At 31.8% G+C, this 22368-nt stretch overlaps 4 protein-coding genes and 1 long non-coding RNA gene across 7 annotated transcripts; 2 read left to right on the top strand and 3 right to left on the bottom strand.

Moving 5' to 3' along the window:
- LOC112686056 (pseudouridine-5'-phosphatase-like) lies at positions 1–1403 on the bottom strand. The gene is made up of 5 exons (XM_025558164.1): positions 1311–1403; positions 1135–1251; positions 835–1053; positions 463–695; positions 1–393 (listed from the first exon to the last, which is right to left on the bottom strand). The coding sequence occupies exons 1-5, from the start codon at positions 1312–1314 to the stop codon at positions 217–219; spliced, it is 750 nt and encodes a 249-aa protein (XP_025413949.1). The 5' UTR covers positions 1315–1403; the 3' UTR covers positions 1–216.
- LOC112686058 (probable pseudouridine-5'-phosphatase) lies at positions 1400–4223 on the bottom strand. Of its 2 annotated transcripts, XM_025558168.1 has the most exons (5): positions 4135–4223; positions 2465–2564; positions 2086–2304; positions 1794–2026; positions 1400–1711 (listed from the first exon to the last, which is right to left on the bottom strand). In XM_025558168.1, exons 2-5 carry the CDS (start codon positions 2520–2522, stop codon positions 1535–1537), a joined length of 687 nt encoding a protein of 228 aa, XP_025413953.1. In that variant the 5' UTR covers positions 2523–2564; positions 4135–4223; the 3' UTR covers positions 1400–1534. The 2 variants fall into 2 exon arrangements, with proteins under 2 accessions (XP_025413953.1, XP_025413952.1); XM_025558167.1 differs by lacking the exon at positions 4135–4223 and having other exon boundaries at positions 2465–3653.
- A 730-nt stretch (positions 4224–4953) lies between these two features.
- On the top strand, positions 4954–7933 carry LOC112686059. The gene is made up of 4 exons (XM_025558169.1): positions 4954–5107; positions 6018–6140; positions 6234–6386; positions 6446–7933. Exons 1-4 carry the CDS (start codon positions 4972–4974, stop codon positions 6703–6705), a joined length of 672 nt encoding a protein of 223 aa, XP_025413954.1. The 5' UTR covers positions 4954–4971; the 3' UTR covers positions 6706–7933.
- Positions 4993–21685, bottom strand: LOC112686060. Its single transcript, XR_003148854.1, has 3 exons — positions 21486–21685; positions 21311–21419; positions 4993–5079 (listed from the first exon to the last, which is right to left on the bottom strand). It is a non-coding gene; the product is annotated as an uncharacterized LOC112686060 (long non-coding RNA).
- LOC112686057 lies at positions 12028–15498 on the top strand. 2 transcript variants are annotated; one of them, XM_025558165.1, is made up of 5 exons: positions 12028–12633; positions 14559–14677; positions 14741–14896; positions 14980–15135; positions 15201–15498. In XM_025558165.1, exons 1-5 carry the CDS (start codon positions 12599–12601, stop codon positions 15431–15433), a joined length of 699 nt encoding a protein of 232 aa, XP_025413950.1. In that variant the 5' UTR covers positions 12028–12598; the 3' UTR covers positions 15434–15498. The 2 variants fall into 2 exon arrangements, with proteins under 2 accessions (XP_025413950.1, XP_025413951.1); XM_025558166.1 differs by having other exon boundaries at positions 12030–12389.
- Positions 21686–22368: the final 683 nt, after the last annotated feature.

Raw genomic sequence — 22368 nt, 5'->3', positions numbered from 1 at the left:
TAACTTAATATACTTTTTTTATTTTTAATATATGGAAATATTGTTAGGAAATAAACTGAAAAACTGTAAGTAAAAATATACTTTTTAAGTATAAAACTAATGACATATTTTTTTTAAAATTTCTTATAAATATTAACTATCAATCTCAATTAACTAAAAGGAGGAAATACCTATCAAATATGTAGTCAATAACAGTGAAAATGAATAAATAATTTGTTAATTAAATGGTGGCAAACCAAATGCCTCTGGAATGAAATCTTCCATACTATTCAATATTACTGATGCTTCAGCACACAAATGTTTCGGCAATAAAGGATCTGGTAACATAACTACCTGCATACCTGCATCTTTAGCTCCTCGTACTCCATTTGGAGAGTCTTCAAATACTAAACACTAAGAAACGTAGACAGTTAATTATAAAAGTAATTTATTCCTAAGTGAAATATTGCTTATAGCATTTACTTTATTCATAGGAGGCTTATCGGGAAATCTAGATGCACACGTTAGAAATATATCTGGTGCTGGTTTGCCATTTTTTACTTCCGGATCAGTTGCACCATTAACCACATGGTTAAAAAGTGAGAATAATGATCTATGTTTAGAAGTCTTGTAATCATAACTTTTTTTACCACTGCTGGTCGCTATTGCAAATGGTACATTATTTTTGTGTAAATGTCGAATGAGCCGTTCTACACCTAGAATTATTATTTTTTTTTAAGAACAAATAACTAACTTTGTAAGTAGATAACCTTAGCAGTAAAATAAACATAAATAACCAAACTGATTGATATTGAGATATAAATAAGAGTTAAAAGGAAATAAAATAATAAGAACCTGGTAGTACATCAACATCAGACATAACTTTACTTTCAAACTCACGAACCATGTTTATATACTCTTCGATCGATATAGGCAATTTTAATTCATTTACAACCATCTTAGCACCATCCAATTCAGGGGCACCTAAAACTCTGTAACGCAGGTCCAAGTTGTAGGTTTTGCCAAATTTACCTACTACTTCCGTTACGGATTGTTTGTGTAATTTTTCAGTATCTAAGTTAATACAAAAATCATGAATACATAATTATGAATAATGAGAGGTTGAATTGAAATTGGTTGAAAAATTAGCAGTACCTAAGAGCACACCATCCATATCAAAAATGACATGTGTGACACAATGTAATTTCTTGGCTGCACAAAATGTACGGTTAACATTTTTAAGGATACAAGTAGCTACTGTAGGTAATAACCCTAAAATATGTTTAACAATTAATAAATCGATGCAAATAAGATACAACAGAATAACTTACTCATATTTACAAATCAGAAAAACTAAACTACTGAAGTTCATTCATCAAATAGAAAAATTTTATTTATCAATTACAATGATAAGACTAGATTTGTTAAGAAACAGCTGACTGATATTGAATACCAAAACAATTAAATCAAATTAAATTAAATAACAAATTTTTCAAGTTTTTTTTTCACTAACAATATTCTGAAATACAATGTCTGTTTGGTTGAATTTCCATCATCATGGGAATGGAGGTAGTCCAAAATCTTCAGGTTTAAAGTCCAGCAATGAAGATAATACTTGAGTGGCATGACTAGTTTTTTCAACTGGAATTATTTTATCCGGCACCATAACAGTTTGCATACCAGCAGCTTTAGCTCCAGTTACTCCATTTGGGGCATCTTCAAACACTAAACACTGTAAAATACAGTACACATTTTTCATTTATATTATACTGAGATAATCAAATATAAAAGCTTAAAAAGAAAAATGTACATACTTTCTCTGGTAAAGGCTTTTCATCAAACCGCGATGCACAAACAAGGAATATGTCTGGAGCTGGTTTACCTTGTTTAACTTCAGGATCTGCACTGCCAAGTACAATATGATGGAATTTTGAGAAAATATGTTGATAGTTAGCTGTTTTTACTTGGAAACTTTTTTCTCCGCTACTGGTAGCAACAGCTATTGGTACATTGTTTGAATGCAGATGATCGATTAACTTTTCAGCACCTGGAAATAGTGATTACATATTAAGTCAACCATAAACTTTAAAGCAAATCAATTTGAACCTGGTAAAAATGGAACTTGTTCCATGTGTTTGATCTGGTTATTATATAACTCTTCATTAAGTTCATCAGGTTCCATGTCCAATCCTAGTTCTTTTATAATAATCGTAGCAGTGTTGATTGGTATCGTACCCATAACCTTGATACGCAAGTCGTTTGTATATTCTTTACCATGATCTTTCAGCACTTTGGTAATGCTCGACAAGTACACCTTCTCCGTGTCTAAAACACAAATATAACTTTAAAACAACATACACCCACGTACGGTTATAGTAAAATGTAAAAAAGAAATGTGACAACGCAAAATACTGTGATTATTCATTAAATTGCAACTTAAAAATAAATTTAAAACAACTTAAATCCAGTTCGAATCAGTACTCGCCTAAAAGTAATCCGTCCATGTCGAAGATGACATGAGTCACAGGTGTAAGTTTGGACATTATTCACAATTCGTTGTCGGCAACTTTGAAATCGGGAAAGAACTCCGGGAAAAAGAAAAAAACAACAATGTAATACAATCGAAATTAATTTGTGGAAAACGCGACTTTGTCCGTTGTATTTAGTTTGCTACGAATGAAGTACAAGACTTTTCGATTGGAACTCATGGACTGTTAAATATCGAAAATTGCGCAGCCCCCGAAGTGATTTGACTTTCGCTAGACCACACGCACGGTGTTCTGCGCGTGCGACAAGGGCGGCGCTGGTCTATATTTCACTACCGTTATCAAGATCGCCACGATACGCAGCCAGGGACGATATAGATACCGCGTGTAAATAATAGACATTTTAAAAATACGCCCGCGGTCACATCGGATGCGGTGACGACGGTAACCTCCAGCAGACTTTGTAATACCGATGATTAAAAAAATAAACGATCGGTTAACATGGTTTTCGATCGTTATATTATGTATAATATTGAAATCAATGATAATGATATGCAAACGACCTTCGCCGTCGAAAAAAAAAACGCATTACACGCGGAACCCGCCCCAAAGCACATCGTTTAAGGTCATCCCACGTACTGCCCTAAAGAGAAAACCTCGTTCCGTATCGACCGCATTATTATTTGAATGCATTCCATGATCTGAACGCTCCGAATTCGGTAGTGAATTCACCACATGTTAACATTCTGGTCCATTGAAAAGGCAGTATGACCGTAAAAAAAAAAAACTTTTAAGAAGTATCAAAAATTTGGTTTTGTATTTAATAATGTGGGTCGTTGAAAAATTTCGTAAAATCAACCTTGACGTTCTGCAGCAAAATTTGTAGAACACGGAAGTCATTGATTTCTCGGCAGTTATGATGGTGTATCCGGACTCGTGAATACATGTAAGTTTTTAGTGCACATTTCAATGGGGTGGATGGTGGACGAGTTTACAAGTGCGGCGGAGGAAGAGGGGCAAATCATGTACCCGAATTCGCTCTCCAAACGTGGACGGATGGGAAACTAATGCGATAAAAACGAACGGCGATCACCCTCAATCGGTCCAGTCTTTATTTCGGGATGTAACTGGGTGGAGATATTATTTATTTATGTATTATGTAATTACTCCTATAGCATATTGTATACCACATACCCTTCCTCCCAGAGATAGAAGGTTTGAAATAAATACTGAATCGGCTTCTCGATTGAGTTTCGGGTGCCTCAACAAAAAGAACGATAGACGCGTTCGAAACGCCCTGGCCAGGGCAGCGGCGTTGATTCGTCGGTTGGGTAGGAGAAGGTACTACAAAGTATACACGTGACTCGCCCACCCACGTCTACTGTATACCGGTCTTTGGATTTTTTTGGCGGGACAACGGGTTAATATTGGACAAGATTTACGGCGACGCGGTGTTTCTACTTAACATGCATATCGTTTTCTATTACGGCTCGAAAACCGGTTGCCACCGGTCGTCAAGGTCCGACGTCTGCGCCAGTTCGGCGCTGTTAGTTCACTCCGCGAAACGATATCTCCGATGACGCACGCTCACGGTACTCGGACAGGGTCGCGCTAGCAGAAGAGGCGGTGAATACGGCGCAGTACCTCGTAATCGTATTTTGGAACATACTTTTGAAAACTGAAAACAGGAATACACTTGGGCGACGGTTGGTCAATTATTATGCAGTCCGCGGCCTACGATAATATAGTGTTCTCCAAACAGCCTTCGACTGACGTACGCGAAAACCGATTGTCGCCCGTCGCGAACTAAGCGGCACAGCGATGGTGCGCGCGACGAGACCGGATTTGCGCCTCGGGCTTGCCTTCCCCACCACGAACTCGTCCCACGCCCACGTACCGTACACGTCTGTAATGTTAAACCGATCGCTGCCTAATAGAATATTCATTTTTCGATCAGTTTTTTTTTTTCTTCGCCCGTACTCTATTAACATAAATGCATGCACACGGTCGTGCTGGTGCGTCGATGTTCTTATCGTTTCCTTGCGCCTATGATGTTGTCGTAACGTACGGACGCGGTGTTTTTTTTTTATTAATTAATTTATAATATTTTTTACTCGTTCGTTCGTGTTCCGCGTTCCTTTAAACTGCGTGAAAAAAACGCGACTCGTCGTTGATTATATTAGTCTAACATTGTTTTCGAATTTTTTTCACACACGCGGAAATCCTCGAAAAACGCGTTGGTCGCTTTTCGTCGCGAAATTAACATAAATTATACCGCGCAAACGGGTCCCGGAGACGAAAACCGGATTGTTGTGTCGGAACGGGAAAAACGCGCCAATCACGTTTGCCACCCTGAACCACATGTTGATTACGTCGAATGATAACGGATGTTGTTGTTTGTACCATCCGTCGTCGTCGTCGCCGCGGCCGCCGCCCGAATTAGACACTCCCAGTTTCGTTGTCTTTTCAAAACGTCCGTCGCCGTTTTGATGCACCAGTGATTTCTATGGCCAAGTCCAGAAACGGTCTGACGGCCGTCGGCCTGTCGGTGTTGGGAGCGTTTTTGGTCCTGTTGGCGTTCACAACGAAGAGCTGGGTGGTCACGGACGGCAAGCTGGAACATCCGAAATTCGAAAGGATCGGTTAGTAATACATTTCGCGCGTGCTCCACCTCGGTCACGCCCTTATCGGGGGCGATTTTTGTCCGGATTATCCCGCCGAACCAGCATCCCGATAACAGCTCTGGGTCGGGTTTTCCTTTCATCCTGTATGTTAGCAACCAGATTTTCACCAACGTCCGGGCGAATTCCGCACCAGCGCTAGCGTATTCGCGATAGTTGCAAACAATATATAACCCCCCCCCTCGCCGACCCGCGCACCATTAGGAAAAATCCACGTCCGAATGGCGTTATTGCAATTGATTTCGTTTTTTTCTACGATTTTTTCGCGCCTCTGTACCTTACCAACACATCTAAAGTACTGAGAAAATAGTACTAGCTGTTGTTGTTCACCTGAGAGAATGTAGATACATATTTATTTCCCACGGCCTGATTTCAACCCATTGGGGTCATGGTTCCTTTTCTCTAAACACCTGTTTATCCTCCAAATATAATTTTGAGAATTTATACAAGCAGTCTACAGAACTCAAATATGATATTAAATCAATATATGAAAAATGATTGGGTTTTTATAAACAATACTATCTTAGATATTGAATTAGTCCGTGAACAGTTACTACCTAATCATCAGATATTTTTTCTTTTATTAAATATTATTTACCAGACTTAATTATTCTCAGCCAAAGTTATTTAATTGTTCTAATTTAGTTTTTCTTTAAAACAAATTTAAATTAACATAATTTTCCTTTGCCATATATTTAATTCTGACGAATAATGTCAATTTGTTGATTATACATCTAACCTATTAAAAAATTAAAAAATAGAGTGAAACAGGCAACAAAAGAAACGGATTAGAATAGGATGTGAATAATTTTAAGTATTTTAAAACAATATCATTAAATATTATTTGTAAATAATATTTTCATTTTCATAGGTCTATGGGTAGTTTGTTTCAAAGACTTTGAAGACTCGCATCATTGGTATGATACAAAATTTGGAAATTGTTGGTGGGTGTTTGAAGAAGAATACTATATTATCTATGATATATTATTCAAAGGTATGTTTTGTTTACTTTATATTTTATAATTTACTACCCTTAATTGTGTTTCAGAAGTTTCAATGGAAAATTAATTATATTTATTTTTCTTAGGTTTTTATATTGCAACTCAATTTTGGTTTTCTGCTTGTGTTCTCTTAACAGTGGTTGGTTTATTCTACACTGCACTTTATATGTATCTTAATAGAGCATATGAACGTTATGTGAAAATTCTATTTACCATTGGAGGACTTGACATAGCTGCAGGTAAAAAATAAATTTCCCATCACTATGACCATGTTATAAAACTTTTTATTTTTATTCAGCCATATGTGGTACTATCGCTTTGGTAATATTTGGAATACATGGAGATAGTAGAGTATGGATGCCACATTGGGAACACAATGACATAGGCTGGAGTTATGGTGTAGCAGTTGCAGGAACCATTTCCCTTTATGTTAGTGGAATATTGTTCACAATAGAGGGACGGGTACACAAGATCAAACGTCAAAAGATGGCTAATCAAAGGGCAAATTATGACTATGATATACATGATCTAAAACAATCATCCCACACTGACATATAAATTTCTCATTTTTCTATCATGCTCAAATAGCAGCATGAAAAATGACCATGTTTTTATATTAATTTATTTTTATTGAATTGGTTTAGTCACTACCTTTTAAACTCAGACTCATAGACTAATGTCTGCATGAATGATCGGAATCTCTTTGCAAAGAAAACACTGGGTATTTGTTTCTGGTAACAAATAATATTAATCATATGAATGAGCACTTTTGAATTTTTAGTCTGAAGAAAATTATTGTTTTCTGATGACAATTATTACTTTGTTATTTATGAATAATTTTAATTGACAAGTAGTAATAAATGACTTGAAGATCATAATTTGAATGTGCAATTGATCTGGAATAGGATATTTAGAACAGTTTTAAATGTCAGGTATTCAATTTAAAATTTGTGAATCTCATTTTTATATGAAAAAGAGTCATTTAACTAAAATTGCTTGTGCAATAAACAAAATACTTTGAGGATTTTGTAAGCAAATGTAGTATTAAGTGTAAGAATAAAATGTATTATATATTTTTATACTTAGATTAATATTTATCCGTCCAATTAATTGTTAGTTAATTTTAATAATTCATGTTGCACTATGTACAACAATATTTTTACACTTGAGTATTACATATAAGGTACCTTATATTATTTTGTTAAATACAGCTTATAATTATTTAAGGCAAATTTTTATACATAAAAAACTAAGCTGTGTTATTGATGAATACATAATTGTTTATGTAAACATTTTATACAATATTTTGACTTTTCCAATTGAATATTCCTAGTATTAAATTTTATATTTGTTTTAAAAAACATATAGTCTATTATATAAGTAGTTGTATTTTGAAGTGAATTAATTCCGTCCATTTTCTTAGAATTTTATGAATTAATGTGGTAGTATAAATATTTTAAATTAGTGAATTTCTAATCTAAAATTGTAATAAAAAACAAATTAAATATCAATCTGCTATAACACGGTATTCAATTGTTTGCCATGTATAAATAATTGTGATTTTTTTAAATTTAATTTTAAGCTTACCTAAGTCTTTAGATCTATATTATATGTATTATTGTAATATTTAGTTTGAGACGTTTGAACAATCGTTTCTTTATACCAAGCATACATATCTTTATTTTGTATAATTGATTTTTATTATTTTACAAACGCACAACGATTAAATTCAGAACGTTTGCACTGTACAACATGTCTAACTATATATTTTTGTGGAAATAAAAAATTATAAATTAAAAATATTGTCTATTGCTTTCGTTGGGTAATGTGTGAAATCCGTTGGCCGTGAATCCTGCCTACACGCAACGCAAACAGGAGTCGATTTTTTATTCGACCAGTAAAAAGAAAAAAATTATTTATGAAATATGAATTGACAAATCATTGGGAGTTTGGACATCTCTCGGCGGGACGTCTTTGACGCGCGCGCCTACCCTTGGAACGCGCGGCATCGTGTCGTGTGTCGCAATCGCATTGTCCGGCCGCGGCGATCGTAGAACGTTTCACACGAGGCCTCGTTCGGTTCCCACATGCGATGCCCGGTGCTGCTGCCGAACAACGAGAATATGATTCGAAAAGACGAGTTGAGAAAAATATATTCGAATAAAAAAAAACCCGGAGACCTTCAAACGGGGTTAATTATCGTTTTTTATATATTTTTATACCTATACATATTTTTTTTTCACGATGATTAACACTCGTCCTCCGCCGCTGTATAATTCTTACGATTTCCGAACGTGTATTTCATAGGCGTACACACATATACCGTATAGGCCATATATAATTTACATTACGTACCCGCATGTGTGCACGTGTTCGATGGTTACTACGTTACGACGAGTGTAACATAATCGCAGAACGGATCATCATATTTAGAATCCTGCGGTACCTACGTAATTATTGGTCCGTAATTATCGGAAATAATAATAATAGTGTGCACAGCAATCGGGAAAACTCTATTCTCTCTCGGTGCAACGGTCGTATAAAAGAAAGGTTACTAAAAATAGTACTCGTATGTTAAATTATGTTATGGTGCCTTTCGTCGGCAATGCTATTTGAAACGTGTCATTATTACAATGTGACGATCATTCGTAAAACATTGAGACCTGCTAACGAGAAAAAAAATTCAGATCCGTCCTACTTAAACAACAAAATTGATAAAAAAATATATGTAAAAATAGTTGTCTTCCAATCTATCGATATTTTTAAAATTTGTCATGTCCAACTCGCCCAACGCCCAGTTAGTTAGTCATTTGTTTTTAGGGCATATTTTTTCGTCGACGTTTTTATTTATTTATACAAACAAAATAACGTTGAATTTAAAATGATTTTAAATTTTGATCATAATATTAATATGGTTTTAGACTTTTTCCAGATTCATCATGGTTTTACTAAAAACACGTCTCGAGAGTTGTCGTTTAGACTGATTGTCGGATTATTCATTTTATTTATGAACAGATGAAATAATATTGTTCAACGCACAAAATATTGATACAGGGACGCCTATCGCCGACATCAGACATATTCATATTTCAGTAATCGCTGTGTTTCTCAACGGTTAACAGTCCAAACACGTTCTATTTACTATTTATTATAAAAAATGCCTAAAGTAAGTGTCCTGAAACAGTGGCGTATTTAGGAATTTTGTTAGGGGGGGGGGATGAAATATATAATAATACATCCTAACACCCATAAATTCGTACATAATATACATTTTTAAAATCCCCTAACTTGTTACCTATTGAGGTTAGTGTGGATCAAGGCAAAATAAGAATTAATCTTTAAAATTACCTCATCATTTTCCAAACAAATTTTTTTATTTGTACTAAAATAAGAAAATAAAGTTTTTTTTTTGTTTTTGAGTATTACTCATATTGTCTTAAAACTTCACAGTTACAACTTACAAGACGCAAAAAATAAAGTCGAACAATAGTCAATTCGGCAGTAAGTCAGTACTCGGAATGGCGCGTTGTCGCTATCCGTCAACGTCCAACGACCGTACATATCTACTTTTAACGAATCACGATATCATACGATAAAATATATATATATATAGCTATACATTAGCCATAAATCTACTAGTAACAAATTTTCTAAAAATAAACCCGCCCGGCCGCCCTATGGTTAATCCACGGTCTTCATGGTCATTTTGTTTTGTTTACCGATTGCTTATCGGGTTTATTATAAACACTCTTGCATGAAAAATAATTCGCAGAAACGTACAAAATACAGTACACCATAATATAGGTATAGTTTTTGTTGCCTGATAGTCGTACATGCCGCCAACGATAAACGATTAGTGGCGATTAGTATATCAGACTATCAGAGCGGTACAATTACCACGACTAGAACATTTAGAAAATAGAAAACATACATGCTTGAAAGTAATATCATATTAAGAATATTAGAGAAAATGAGACAACTTATAGCTACCTAGGAAAAAAAAAAAGGTCAAGGGGGGGATCTAGCCCCCATATCCCCCCCCCGTAAATACGCCACTGTCCTGAAAAGAAAACCCATAAAATAAACCCAATTAGTTAATTGTAACTTGAAAGTTGTTAAATAAAGTTGTGAATAAAATGTATTCATAATAATAAGTACCTAGAGAAAAATTCTTATTTTTTATTAAAAAAAATTCATTTTAAAAACATATTTTGTACATTTAAGTGTATATTTTTAATGCATATTTTTTAAATTTAAGTGCATATTTGGTGAATTTTTAGAGCTAAAAGTGCTCTGCCCTATCTACTACGGATAGAAAAAAAAATGTCACGATATGATTCAATATGAATTTGATTACTATTATAATTATCATTTTTTATTATTCTATCAACATGCAAGGATTGTCCGCTCTTGTGGGTACAATTACAGTTTTATAAACCATCGTTATATTATTTTGAGTATTATTATATTTGTTCCCCGAACGATTTACAATTATGTGGCAAACATGTACGTTTGAAACAATTATTTTGAGCGTTTATGATTACGAACGAGGCTCATAATATGTATAATGAGATGTCTCCAGTCCAAAAGTCCACCGGTTTTAGTTATACGTTTAAGCTGTAGCGTAGATACTATTTTTTTTTGGAGGGGAGGGGGTGTTTAAGAGTCAATTCATAATACTCTTTGAATATCTTAATACGAGGTCCTATATAATAATTAGGGGTGGGCCGATCCTAGAACCGATACTTGGTATCGGCCGATATTGGTGGTATCGGTTTATTTTCAAAACCAATATTTGAACCGATAAAAAAGAACCATCAGCATAAAATACTATAACACCAATAATAACAATATTTTAAACACTAAATATCGATAGTATTGTGGTGGGCCACAGTAAAATAATTGAATGCTAACATTATGTATTATCGGTTTGTGGTATCGGATTAATTTTAGTATCGGTTCATAGTTTTGCCAAAAAAGTTGATTTTTTTATGCAATATATTAAAAATCAACTTAGTTTTTACTTGTGATTATAATATCGGGTATCGGTTTTATATCGGTTGTATATATCGGTATATCGGGTATCAGTAAAAAGTGGTATCGGCCCATTCATAATAATAATATTACATTTATAATGGTATTATTATTATGTCCCGTATTTAATGAAAATTATTTTGTTACTCGATTTTTAATATATACCTAATCTTAGTAAAATGAAAATATAATTTTACTATAATATGTAAATATTAATAAATAATAATTAAATATAATTTAAAAAAAAAATCTGGGGGGGGTGGAAACCCCCCCCCCCCCCCCGGAACTGCACCGCTGCGTTTAAGTCGTTTAAGATTGCCAAAATAATTCTTGCACTGAGCGTTGAAAGAGCTAAAGCCAGGGTGTTACTACACCTGTAACACCCCCTGGCTACGCGCTTGACACAAGCTTCGCTGCTTTAGACATTTTAATATCACGTGTCGAGTAGTTAACTTTTGCGTCAGTTGACGAACGACGGATTGCCGGCACCAGGCGTGTAAATAAGTGCACGTTCAGTAGTCACTTCAGCGCGACGGATCGGACATCGTAACCGCTGCCGGTTGCTGCAGATACATTACCGCAGACATCGCAATATAATAATTATTATACGACGACGGTCGCGGTTGATTAGCATATTTAAACATTTTAATTAACACTGGCCGCGCGCCTGCCCGCTCACCACCGGTCGGTGCGTGAAAATATTAAATAAATGGAATGAAAAAAAAACCACTGAAACCGTTCGCCGTCGTCATCGTTTGAATCGGCACTCCCCGCCACAAGTCCAACGACGACCAGCACCACGTGACCCAGGGCGTGTCCCGCCTAGTAGTATCTCTCGTCGTCGCTCGCGTCGCTTTTCCAGATAAACAAAACCGTAATCAACACTCGCGCGTTCGCCCGTCTTCTGTTTTTCTTGTCGTAATTTTTTCTCTCCATCAACAAATTGTTTACATATAGTTCCTTTTTTTTTTTTTTTTGCCTTCGAATTTCTTGCACGTCATTGCGCTCCGGTGGCAGTGCGGCGTATTCTTTTTTCCTCGGGCGTTGCTCCGACGTCCACCTCTGATCGTCCGTCACGCCGTGTGTGCCCGTTTGCAGTGTGCGCGATCCCCGTTATCCGGGGGAGAACTGATGTGTTGAACTGCGACCGACGGCTGACTCTTCGCAAGAAACAAATTATACCGATCGAGGACCAGTAATCTCGTAACGTAGGTATCGCGTGCACGACGAGCCGTTTGTTTGCGTTTGATTTTTCCGTGCACCCGTACGTAGTCATTGCCAGTGTACAGTCATCGTTAAACATTTGATTAACAATCGCTTTTACACCGGCCTCCTGTTTTTCCGTTCGTTTCTCGTCTCGCGTAGCATGCCATCAACAGTTCTTCTCGACTAACCGTGTTCGCGTGACGCTCGCACGATGCCGGGGTCTACAGATTCCGAGAAACATCTAAGGTACGTGTTGGTCACCGTTGTCGATTTACAGCGGCGACGACCGTCACTGTAATACCTAATAGTGTCTAATATTTGTTATTGCCTGTAAGTCGTTGATTTAATTTTATGCTTCTGTCCTCGTTTTCGACCGCACCCATCATCAAAAGACGAACACAGGTGCAGCCGTTAATATTATTACATAATACTTTTTTTACGGTTGTTCAAGTATTAACCTATCGATAATTGCATCTGATAACTTTCAGTTATTATTATTAATTTTATTGTATTTTGAATGTGCACTTTGTAGGTGTGAACATCTAAGGTATCATTTAAACTCTTTGTCGTGTGTTTAGAAATAAAATAGTTACACTTTGTTAGACATTATTTTGAATACAGTTTTACTGATGTTAGCTTATTGCATGTATAACCGCGATAAAAATATATTTTAAGTATCAATTTTTATTTATACTACTAATAACTAGTATTATTTCTATTTTAGAAATATATAAGTTCAACAGTAATTCTTTGACCAATGAGGTAATGAAGAGTGTCAATTTTAATTTTGCGTTTAACAAATAATTTTTCATTTTATTATAATATAATCTATGTGTTCTAATCTTATTGAAACAAATTTGAAATTTTAATTAATTATATAAAAGTTCAATGTTGTACTTTTATTTAATTTACAAAGAAATGTATTATTTGATTAATATAAATAATATGTATAACAATTTAAATAAAAAAGTATAGAATTACCTACAGTACTCGTGTTCTATATCTTGAAAAATAAATTTATAAAAACTTAATAAACTGATGTCGAGTTGTTCTACACCTAAATTACAATTATAAGTTTTCTATTAAGAATAATCAGAAACTTGTTTGTTTAAGTAATTTACAATAATGTAAAATGTATCAAAAATAGTAATAGATAGAATAGTATCTAATGTATATGTAAGAACATTTAAAATGATTGGCTTAATTTATCTAAAATTGTTTTTATTAACACTTAATTTAACTTGAATTAATACAATTAAATACTTAAAAATTTAAATTTTTCAGGTAACCATATAATGTAATAACTAGATCCCGGATTTCTGTGTAAAGCGTATATTTTCTTAGATGTTTTTAGGAAATGCTTTCTTAGTACATAATTTGTTTCGTGTAAATTTATAATTTCAAAGTTTAGCCTTTTATTTTAAAATGTTTATACTTTTTGTTGTTTTTATCATTTTTTAGTAAATATTTACATTTTTTTTTAATTTTTATAGTTTTAATTTATTTTGTATCACTTAATGATTTATAATATTATATATAAATATAATTTCAGTTAACTCCGTCATTGCGGTATTAAGTCATTTATTTTTTTGGTATTAGGTAAATGTTTAGTTTTTTTTTATTGTAAATTATAAGCTTAGTACCTAATATATAAAAAAAATATATATATATATAGGCTATTATTTAAGGCCATTTTTGACAATTTTTTACTTCATTTTTCAGTGATTCTTCGTGCATTTAAATCTGAGCCTTAGTAATAATTCATTAATAATATGTTAATAATATGTTTTGGTGTAAATTAAAAACATATTTTTGATTTTTATCAAATATTTTCATCTGTTATTATATTTGTGTTATTTGTTTACCTAACCTATTAGTAATTCATTATTTATAATAATTTATTATAATACAAATATTTTCTATCCAAAAAAATATTTTATCGTTGACTTAATAATGTAAATTGTTATTATAATATTATACGTGTTCATATGAATAAATTGTACTTGTGTATTCTAAGTAGAACTTGAATAACTACCTATTATTTTTTTATTTAAATTACTTGTTTTGTTATTATTATATTTAAGTATATTGTTGTAATAACTCATATAATTTTAATTTAAGGAAAATAATTTTGTTTAAGCTTTATTTAGAAATAATTTTTATTTTTGTAGAATGAAAAAGCGTAGTTTAGCTGGAAATGTAGCCCTTGGCTTTTACGTATTGGCTTTAGTGTTTGTGTTTACTGCATTTTTCTCAACCAGTTGGTTAGTCAGTGATGGAAGAATCACAGGTATTTAAATGATTTTTTTATATTATAATTCAATTATAATTTTTTTTTATTTTTCCAATAAAGGTGCAAAATTAGAAAGTTTTGGGCTATGGACGCATTGCTTTCGTTCACTACCCGATCCCAACGATCCAGCGGAACGAAGATTTTTTGTTGGTTGTCATTGGATTTTCGACCCTTTCACCAAGGGATACGATGAAATTAAAGGATTTTTATTACCATGTAATAAAAATTAGTAACATACATTTTAGTATCTTATTTTTCTTGATTTCTTATTAATCTTTATTAAATTTTTTTGTTTACAGTTCATGTAGTGGCTACTCAGTTCTTCTATACAATCACATTCCTTGGGACATTGTTGTCTGCTGTTGGATCATCAATGTTTCTTCTGTGCTGTACGCCTGAAGAAAAACGTTTCATTCAAATAACTTTTGTGTTGGGAATAACATTGATTGTATCTGGTAATTTCATTGTTTTTGATATTGTTGATAATTTTTTATTATATATTCAAATTTTTCCCACTTAGGTGTATCTGCTGCAATTGCTGTATTAATATTTGCTTTGTTTGCCAACCAACCTCGATGGATGCCTGGCCATGATAACAACTTTTTCGGTTGGGCATTTGGTGTGGCTATTGCAAGTTTCTTTGCTTTACTAGCATCTGGAGCATTTTACTTGGTAGAAACTAACATTCAAGTGAAGAAAAGAAAATATTTAAAAGAATCTCAAACTAAATTTGATATGGAGACAAAAACATAAACATTTTATTTTATTTTAAAAACAATAATAATAATGAATCCCGTTTTAAATCATAATTCTTTCAATATAAGGAATTTTTCTTTCTTTTATGTATTCAGCATATTTAGTTTTTAATGTTACTGTATACAGAATTTGATATACATTTTACGAAACTAATAATCTCATTTTTATTGTTTTAACATTATAATTTTATAATCAATAATTATTTATTAATTTTAAATTGTGATAAAATACGAGTATATAATATTTTGACTGTTTTATTAAACTGACTCCGTCCATACTGTTGTAGTAAGATAAGTTATTTAATATACAATTATTGAAGTATTCATATTTTTTTTTTATATAGTCTGTATTTAGTTCAATTATTTTAATTTATCATGTCTGTATTAATCAGTTGTTAAAAATAAAATAAGTATTATAGATTTAAGATAAATATAAACATTTTTCCTCTGAACAAACCTGTATTTTTATGTAGTTTAATACTTATATTGTTAAAACATTTAGTTTTTAAGAATATCCTGTGCTACTGCAGCTACAGGATTCATCACTGTAAGGGATGAACACCATTAATTTTCGTTTTTCTTATGCTATCTACTTTCTTGAGATCTGTACTCGATTGATTTTTTTAATTTTTGTTTCACCCTACTTACATTATTATCTTTATTATATAATTTCGTTTAAAATCACTGCAAAATTGTTATTAACCAAGTTCATAAAACTGTATTTTTTATTAGATTCAATATATCTATGTCTGATAAAAACTGTATTATTCAAAATGTAAAAAAAAATATGTATCAATTATAACTGATACTTTTGTATGTTTGATGTACAATTATTTTCTTTTTATGTATTGTCCTTGATAATACATATAATGTATAAATGTCTGTAGTTAATAGTGTCACTAAAATATCATAAATATTCAATATTACAATAGTTATTTTAAAACTATTCTCTTAGCTAACAGCTATCACAAAAAGAAGCAATAAATGTTAATATAATATTTTATATAATATAGTTCATTTTAATTTTCAGTCAGTTCGGTTTGCCTTTACATCGTATTCAAAGCCTTATAATTAGTCATGTAATAATCATATACTTCACTTGTTGTTTAAGTGTTAGTAATTATTTACATTCACTGATATTGTCTAAAAATAATCTTTTATTTTCAATTTAAAATAAATTACTCTTATTTTTTAAATCATATTGCATATATTTATTCAATAAACATAATTATAATAATAAAAATATCATTTTAATTCTCATAACGTTAAATTTATTTTATACCATTCGTACACATTCCACCTATAACATTAATTGTTAAATTTTATATTTCATTATTTCATAATAATTCATTACGAGCTTAAACTGATTTTTAGCAGTAAATATTTTATGATAGAAATGTAGTTACACATTAGCTGTTCTATTTTAATAACATTGTTGTATTTATTTATATTTATAAACAGTATTATGCGGAGCTGCCTTATATTACGCAATATTTAATTTTTGTATTATTTTGTAATGTAGATGGATTTGTATACACACACACATATATATATATTATTTAAATAAAATAAAAACATTGATATAAAATATTTTCGTTCTGGTATTTCAAATGTTTCTGATGAGTAATCAAATATTCAAGCATACATAAATAACAATTATTTTCTAGTTTGTCTATGGGACACGGGGTCGCATGTTTAATAAATCATACGCGTTGTTTTTATTATGAACTTGGAAATTAATACGCGACTGTAAAATAAACTATGAAGACAATCATAATTTAATATGTATTGTTGGAAATAATGAAGATTTCGTGCGATGACCATGAAATATTTTCTACTTCGTTAGATTCCGTGTATTTTTTCTATTATTTTTTTAATCGCAAGTTGGTGTAACTTTTTTAATAATAACTAGTAACAATACTAAAACAGCGTCCTTCGAATGTTTTTTCATCGTGTTCTCGGTCACTTTTAACTTATATTCTGATAATGATATTGCGTCAATAAATATGACTGGTAACTTCTAAAGACGTTCTACCTTTAGTTTCGACTTTCAATTGCATCCAATATCGATATTATTTCGAAAAATGTATTTATTTTTAAAATACTTTTATTCAGCGTGGACGGGCTTAAAATGTTTTCATTATCGAAATGAACAGGAGATATATATGCATATGTATAACTAAGCCCATCCAATTAAATTTTAGCCCCCCTTGACATAAATCCTAGTCTCACCAAGAGTAGCTACATTTTTGAATTTAAATTATCGTTTTATTTTTTATTAACAATATCTTGTAAAATTTTGTATTCTTATTTATTATTGGTAAACCATTATATTATTATGTGTAATGTATCATACCGTGTAGTACTAATAAATTAAAGGCGAATACAAAAATATTCGTCACTCGGAAGAATAAATGTACACAATTTATTTATGTGACATTAGGTAATGTGTAAAATGGTGATAACGAATAACGATACTGGGGATCAGAGCTCCTCACTTAATCTATGACTATAAAAAAGCCAGGACTGGAGCCCACTTAACTTTAAAAGGTATTTACACCTATATGTATATGAACGAGAAATTCGTAAAGCAAACAATATGTGGGTGTTTCGGGTGCCGGGAATTTTTTATTCGTAAACATTTTTTAAAATAGAATCTATCTATTTAAACTAGATACAGTGACACCTCGGTATCCAAAAAAAACCTATATATCGAAACTTCGAGTTACCAAGGGAATTTGAAATAAAAATGTTTAACTATGGGGAAAAATGTGTATTTATTATATGTACATACAGTGCTCGACTTAAAGGGGGACGGAGTACCCCAATTAATTTTCAGAAATGTTAGCGTCCCTTACTATTATTACGCTATAATCATAACCCTCAGCCAGTTTTGGGGACGTTCTTTTTTTAAAGTAAATAGAATCCCCCTTCTTTAATTTTGCCAAGTCGAGCACTGTATACATATTATTAGTATTCGTCATTTGAGTAAGTATACATTATTTTCTATGAAAATATGAAAATAAACCACTAAATTATAATCATTAAAATCAATAATCAATTATTATTAAACTATTGGAATAATATTAAAAAAATACGGCCAATGGGGGGTTCAAATCCTATGACCCTCCCCCCCCCCGGTTAGTACGCCACTGATTGTATATGAACATAGATCTATGTTTGTGAGTCTTGATTATCATTTTATATTTATAATGTAAACAGCTAGCTAAAGCATAGTTTACACGATGCTAGTTTACTAGCAACTAGTAAGCTAGTTCACTATCTGATTATAAAAAAACATTGTCTAGTTGAGTGTGCTAGTAAACTAGCAAACTATTTTGATAGTAAACTAGTTTAAGAGTTAAGTTGAAATATTTCAATTTTACTAGCAAACTAGCGCGCTATTTTATCCGATGCGAGTAAAAATAGTATCGTGTATTTGGGCACTAGTTGTTTATTTTAAACTAGTAGCTTGTATTTCCCGGCAGTGTGTAAAAACACTAAAAACGATACCGAATATTCATTATTCAGTTATTATTCAGATATTATAATAAGTTTTAATTATTTATTGTTTCTGTTAATTTTCTTGTTGAATATATTATCATAAACAAATTCATAATGAGTCATTTTAAAATTTGTCCATTGCAAAAACACAAATATATCACAAACTTGTTATAGATTAAAAAACAAATTAAATCAAACAGCAGTGGTTACTTCACGATGACCAGTCATGAAGCTGTGTATGGTACTGACTACTGGTACTAGTGGTATTTATAATACTAGTAACTCAGTGGCGCACACAGGATTTTTTTTCGGGGGAAGGGGAGGTCAAGGTAAAAATATAACACATTTTACAATTAATAAAATTATGCAAATCCTCAATATATTTTGACTTAAATAATATCATTGATAATAGAATAGACTATTCTATAATCAATGATACTAGGTATTCAATACTAGCTCTTCATATTTCAAACTTGTAAAATTTGTAAATTTTAACCTAGAAATTGGAGAAAATTTCGGGAGGGGTTACAACCCCTTACCCCCCCCCCCTGTGTGCGCCAGTGTAGTAACTACTAGTATTTGAATATCGTGTATATGAAATAATTATTTAATTATGCACTAGTGAGATAGTAAGATAGTATGATGTTTCACTAGTCATTAGTAAACTACTCTTAGTATCGTGTAAACTACGCTTAACCTAACTAGCGCGATCACACTAAAATCATTTATTTTCGTGATTCGACGACTGACGTGTTTTTTGAAAGTGTACCTATTAATCACATATAAATAGTTTATTTTAATAATTAAACAGTTTTATTGCCTATAAAAGTTAAAGAAAATTATCATAATCTACAAATTCAACATCTTATAAATACTATAATAATGAGTTGTGAATACTGTAAGAAAATATTTAATAATTAAAATTTATTTACGGTAAAAAAATGTGTGCGTGCGTTGTAAAACATCAAAGAGCATCAGAAATCTCATTTGAAGAAATAATCAAAACATTTGCAGCCAAAAAATCAAAAAAAATCAAATTTTAATAAATCTTTAATATAACTTTTAGTTTTTAAGAATAGTTATGTTTTGTATATTTTATATAATTGTAGCATACATTTTTAAGTCTTAATTTTTCAAAAAACCTAACTTATCATTTAACAACAGTATAATAGCATATTTGTCACATAACATCTTAATAAGTATTAAATATTTTAGAATTTTTCTCAAACTTATATTGTAATAACAACATTGAAATTTATTTGTAAATTATTGGGGCTGAATGATGGAAAGAGGGGCAGAAAAATTAGAGTTTGCCCCTCCTAGAATAATGTGTAGCTGCGGCCATGGTTATGTGTACAAACTCGGTCATTTTATAGTCTGAGCATTATATATTATACATATCTGTTATAAATTTGAGTTAGTGAATCGTAATAGGCGGTAAAACCAGATAATGACTTCGGCTTATAGAAAAATTCAAGACATGGAAATTCGATGTACCAAAATAATTTATAACGTAAATCTTATACTGAATGATCGGAAAGGAAAAAAAAATCGACGTACAGAAATTTTGAGACATCGGATTTCGAGATAGTGGGGTTTCACTGTATATACAATAGTAGCACCAAACCCCATATCGAAATTGGCCTTGGCTTAACATCTTTTGAAAATTTAGGATGGTATCGTTTCATATTGAGCCGAAGTTTGGCTGCCAACCCATATTACAAAATGAAAGCCTAACATCAATACTTTTTGGGTAAAAACCATTTTTTTCACCAATTTTTTTACAACTGATTCATTTAGTAATGATTATTTTAAATGTTTAGTCAATGATAAATATTTAAAAAATTCTTAAGACTGAAATTAGTATTATATATTTTAAGGAAACACATTTATTATTTACAGCGTTTAAATACACATGAGCATCAGAGTTCGTTGATTTGTTTTTACTTAAAGAAATATTTTATACTACTCAAAAAAGAAAGTTTTACATATTTTGACAACATGCAGCGGTAATTGAACGAAGGAGAGGGTAACCCTCTCCTTCCACCTTCTTGTGAACTAGCCGAGGTCAGCATATTATGAACGATGAATACCCGAAATAAATATTGGTATGCATTTCAAGAATTACTTATTTCGTCAAATATTATTACTATTTTATACATTTAATGGTAAGTTATTACTTCAGTGATTAATTATTGTTACTATACTAACTAGTATCCTACCTAAATTATGAGAATATAGGGTATCAGTCACTGGTTCATTTTTTAATGGTTAGCAATTACATAACTCGAAAGATATAAATCGAAAAAACCAAATGTTTTCTAGTTCAGTGTACATATTTAAAAAAATGTGTTCAAAATATGTTACATACCTTAAAATGTGTTCTCAGTATGTTAATTTAATTTTGTTGTTCAATACTTCTACGTGTCTGCGTATAATAGTTGAATATTTCCGAGTTAATGTTGCCGACGGAGACATTGCTAAGTATAAATGCATCGGTGATTATATTCAATCAGGTACTGCACGTTTACGAATGAGAAACTTACGAAATGCGTGATGATTTTAAAACTATCACTTTAGCCGCATAAAGTTTGACCCGTCAAAAAAAAAAAACAAATTATTATCGAAAACGATGATTAAAATAAACAAACTTCTATACTAAAATAGTCACTGGTAAAGTATCGGGAGTCGTCGCCGACGTAGAATGATCAGACTCTAAGGTCCCGTCCAAACATATGTTAATCATTATCGATTCAAAAAACGAGTATACTGATTTCAGCGGAAACTAGAATTCATTTTTAGGTGAACATCGGAAACGTGTAGCATCCAAAATGCAGTGAAACCGGTTTAGTAGTGAAGCTAAGCCCATTAAAAATTTTAAATTTAAAGTTAAGTAGATGCATTATTGCATTGATACTCTAACGAGTTCAGTGTTTTATTTTTCGTATAGTTGATTTATCTTTGAAATATCTTGTTTGTTTTTTAAGTTGCATACATATCTTCGTAAATTATAATTCGAATAATACCTTGGCTTCTTATTCCACTCACATCATAATAGGTTATTTGTAACAAGCAGGCGCGGATCTAGAAATTAAAAATGGGGAGGCTAGTAAAAGTGAGTTACTGTCATAATTCTTTGCAACGGCGGCTCGTGTATATGTGCACAAGTGCACGTGCACTACCTACCCAAACTCAAAAAAATTGAAAACATAAACCATAATAATACAACTAAATACCTGTAGTGTTATTAAGATTATTTTTCAAAATATAAAAATATAAATTCAGAATATTATGAAAATAATATAATATTTAGATGGGGTTTCCGAAGGCCAAACGGGCAGGTGGTTGTCCACGACGAAACGGTATCAGTGAATGTGTTATAGTGGTGCTGTAGTGCACACTATTGGTGTGCACATTTGTACAATGTAA

The sequence above is a fragment of the Sipha flava genome, unplaced genomic scaffold, assembly GCF_003268045.1.
Source record: "Sipha flava isolate LNK unplaced genomic scaffold, YSA_version1 2_pilon_pilon, whole genome shotgun sequence".
NCBI lineage: Eukaryota > Metazoa > Arthropoda > Insecta > Hemiptera > Aphididae > Sipha > Sipha flava.
This window is presented reverse-complemented; position numbering and strand designations above follow the sequence as displayed.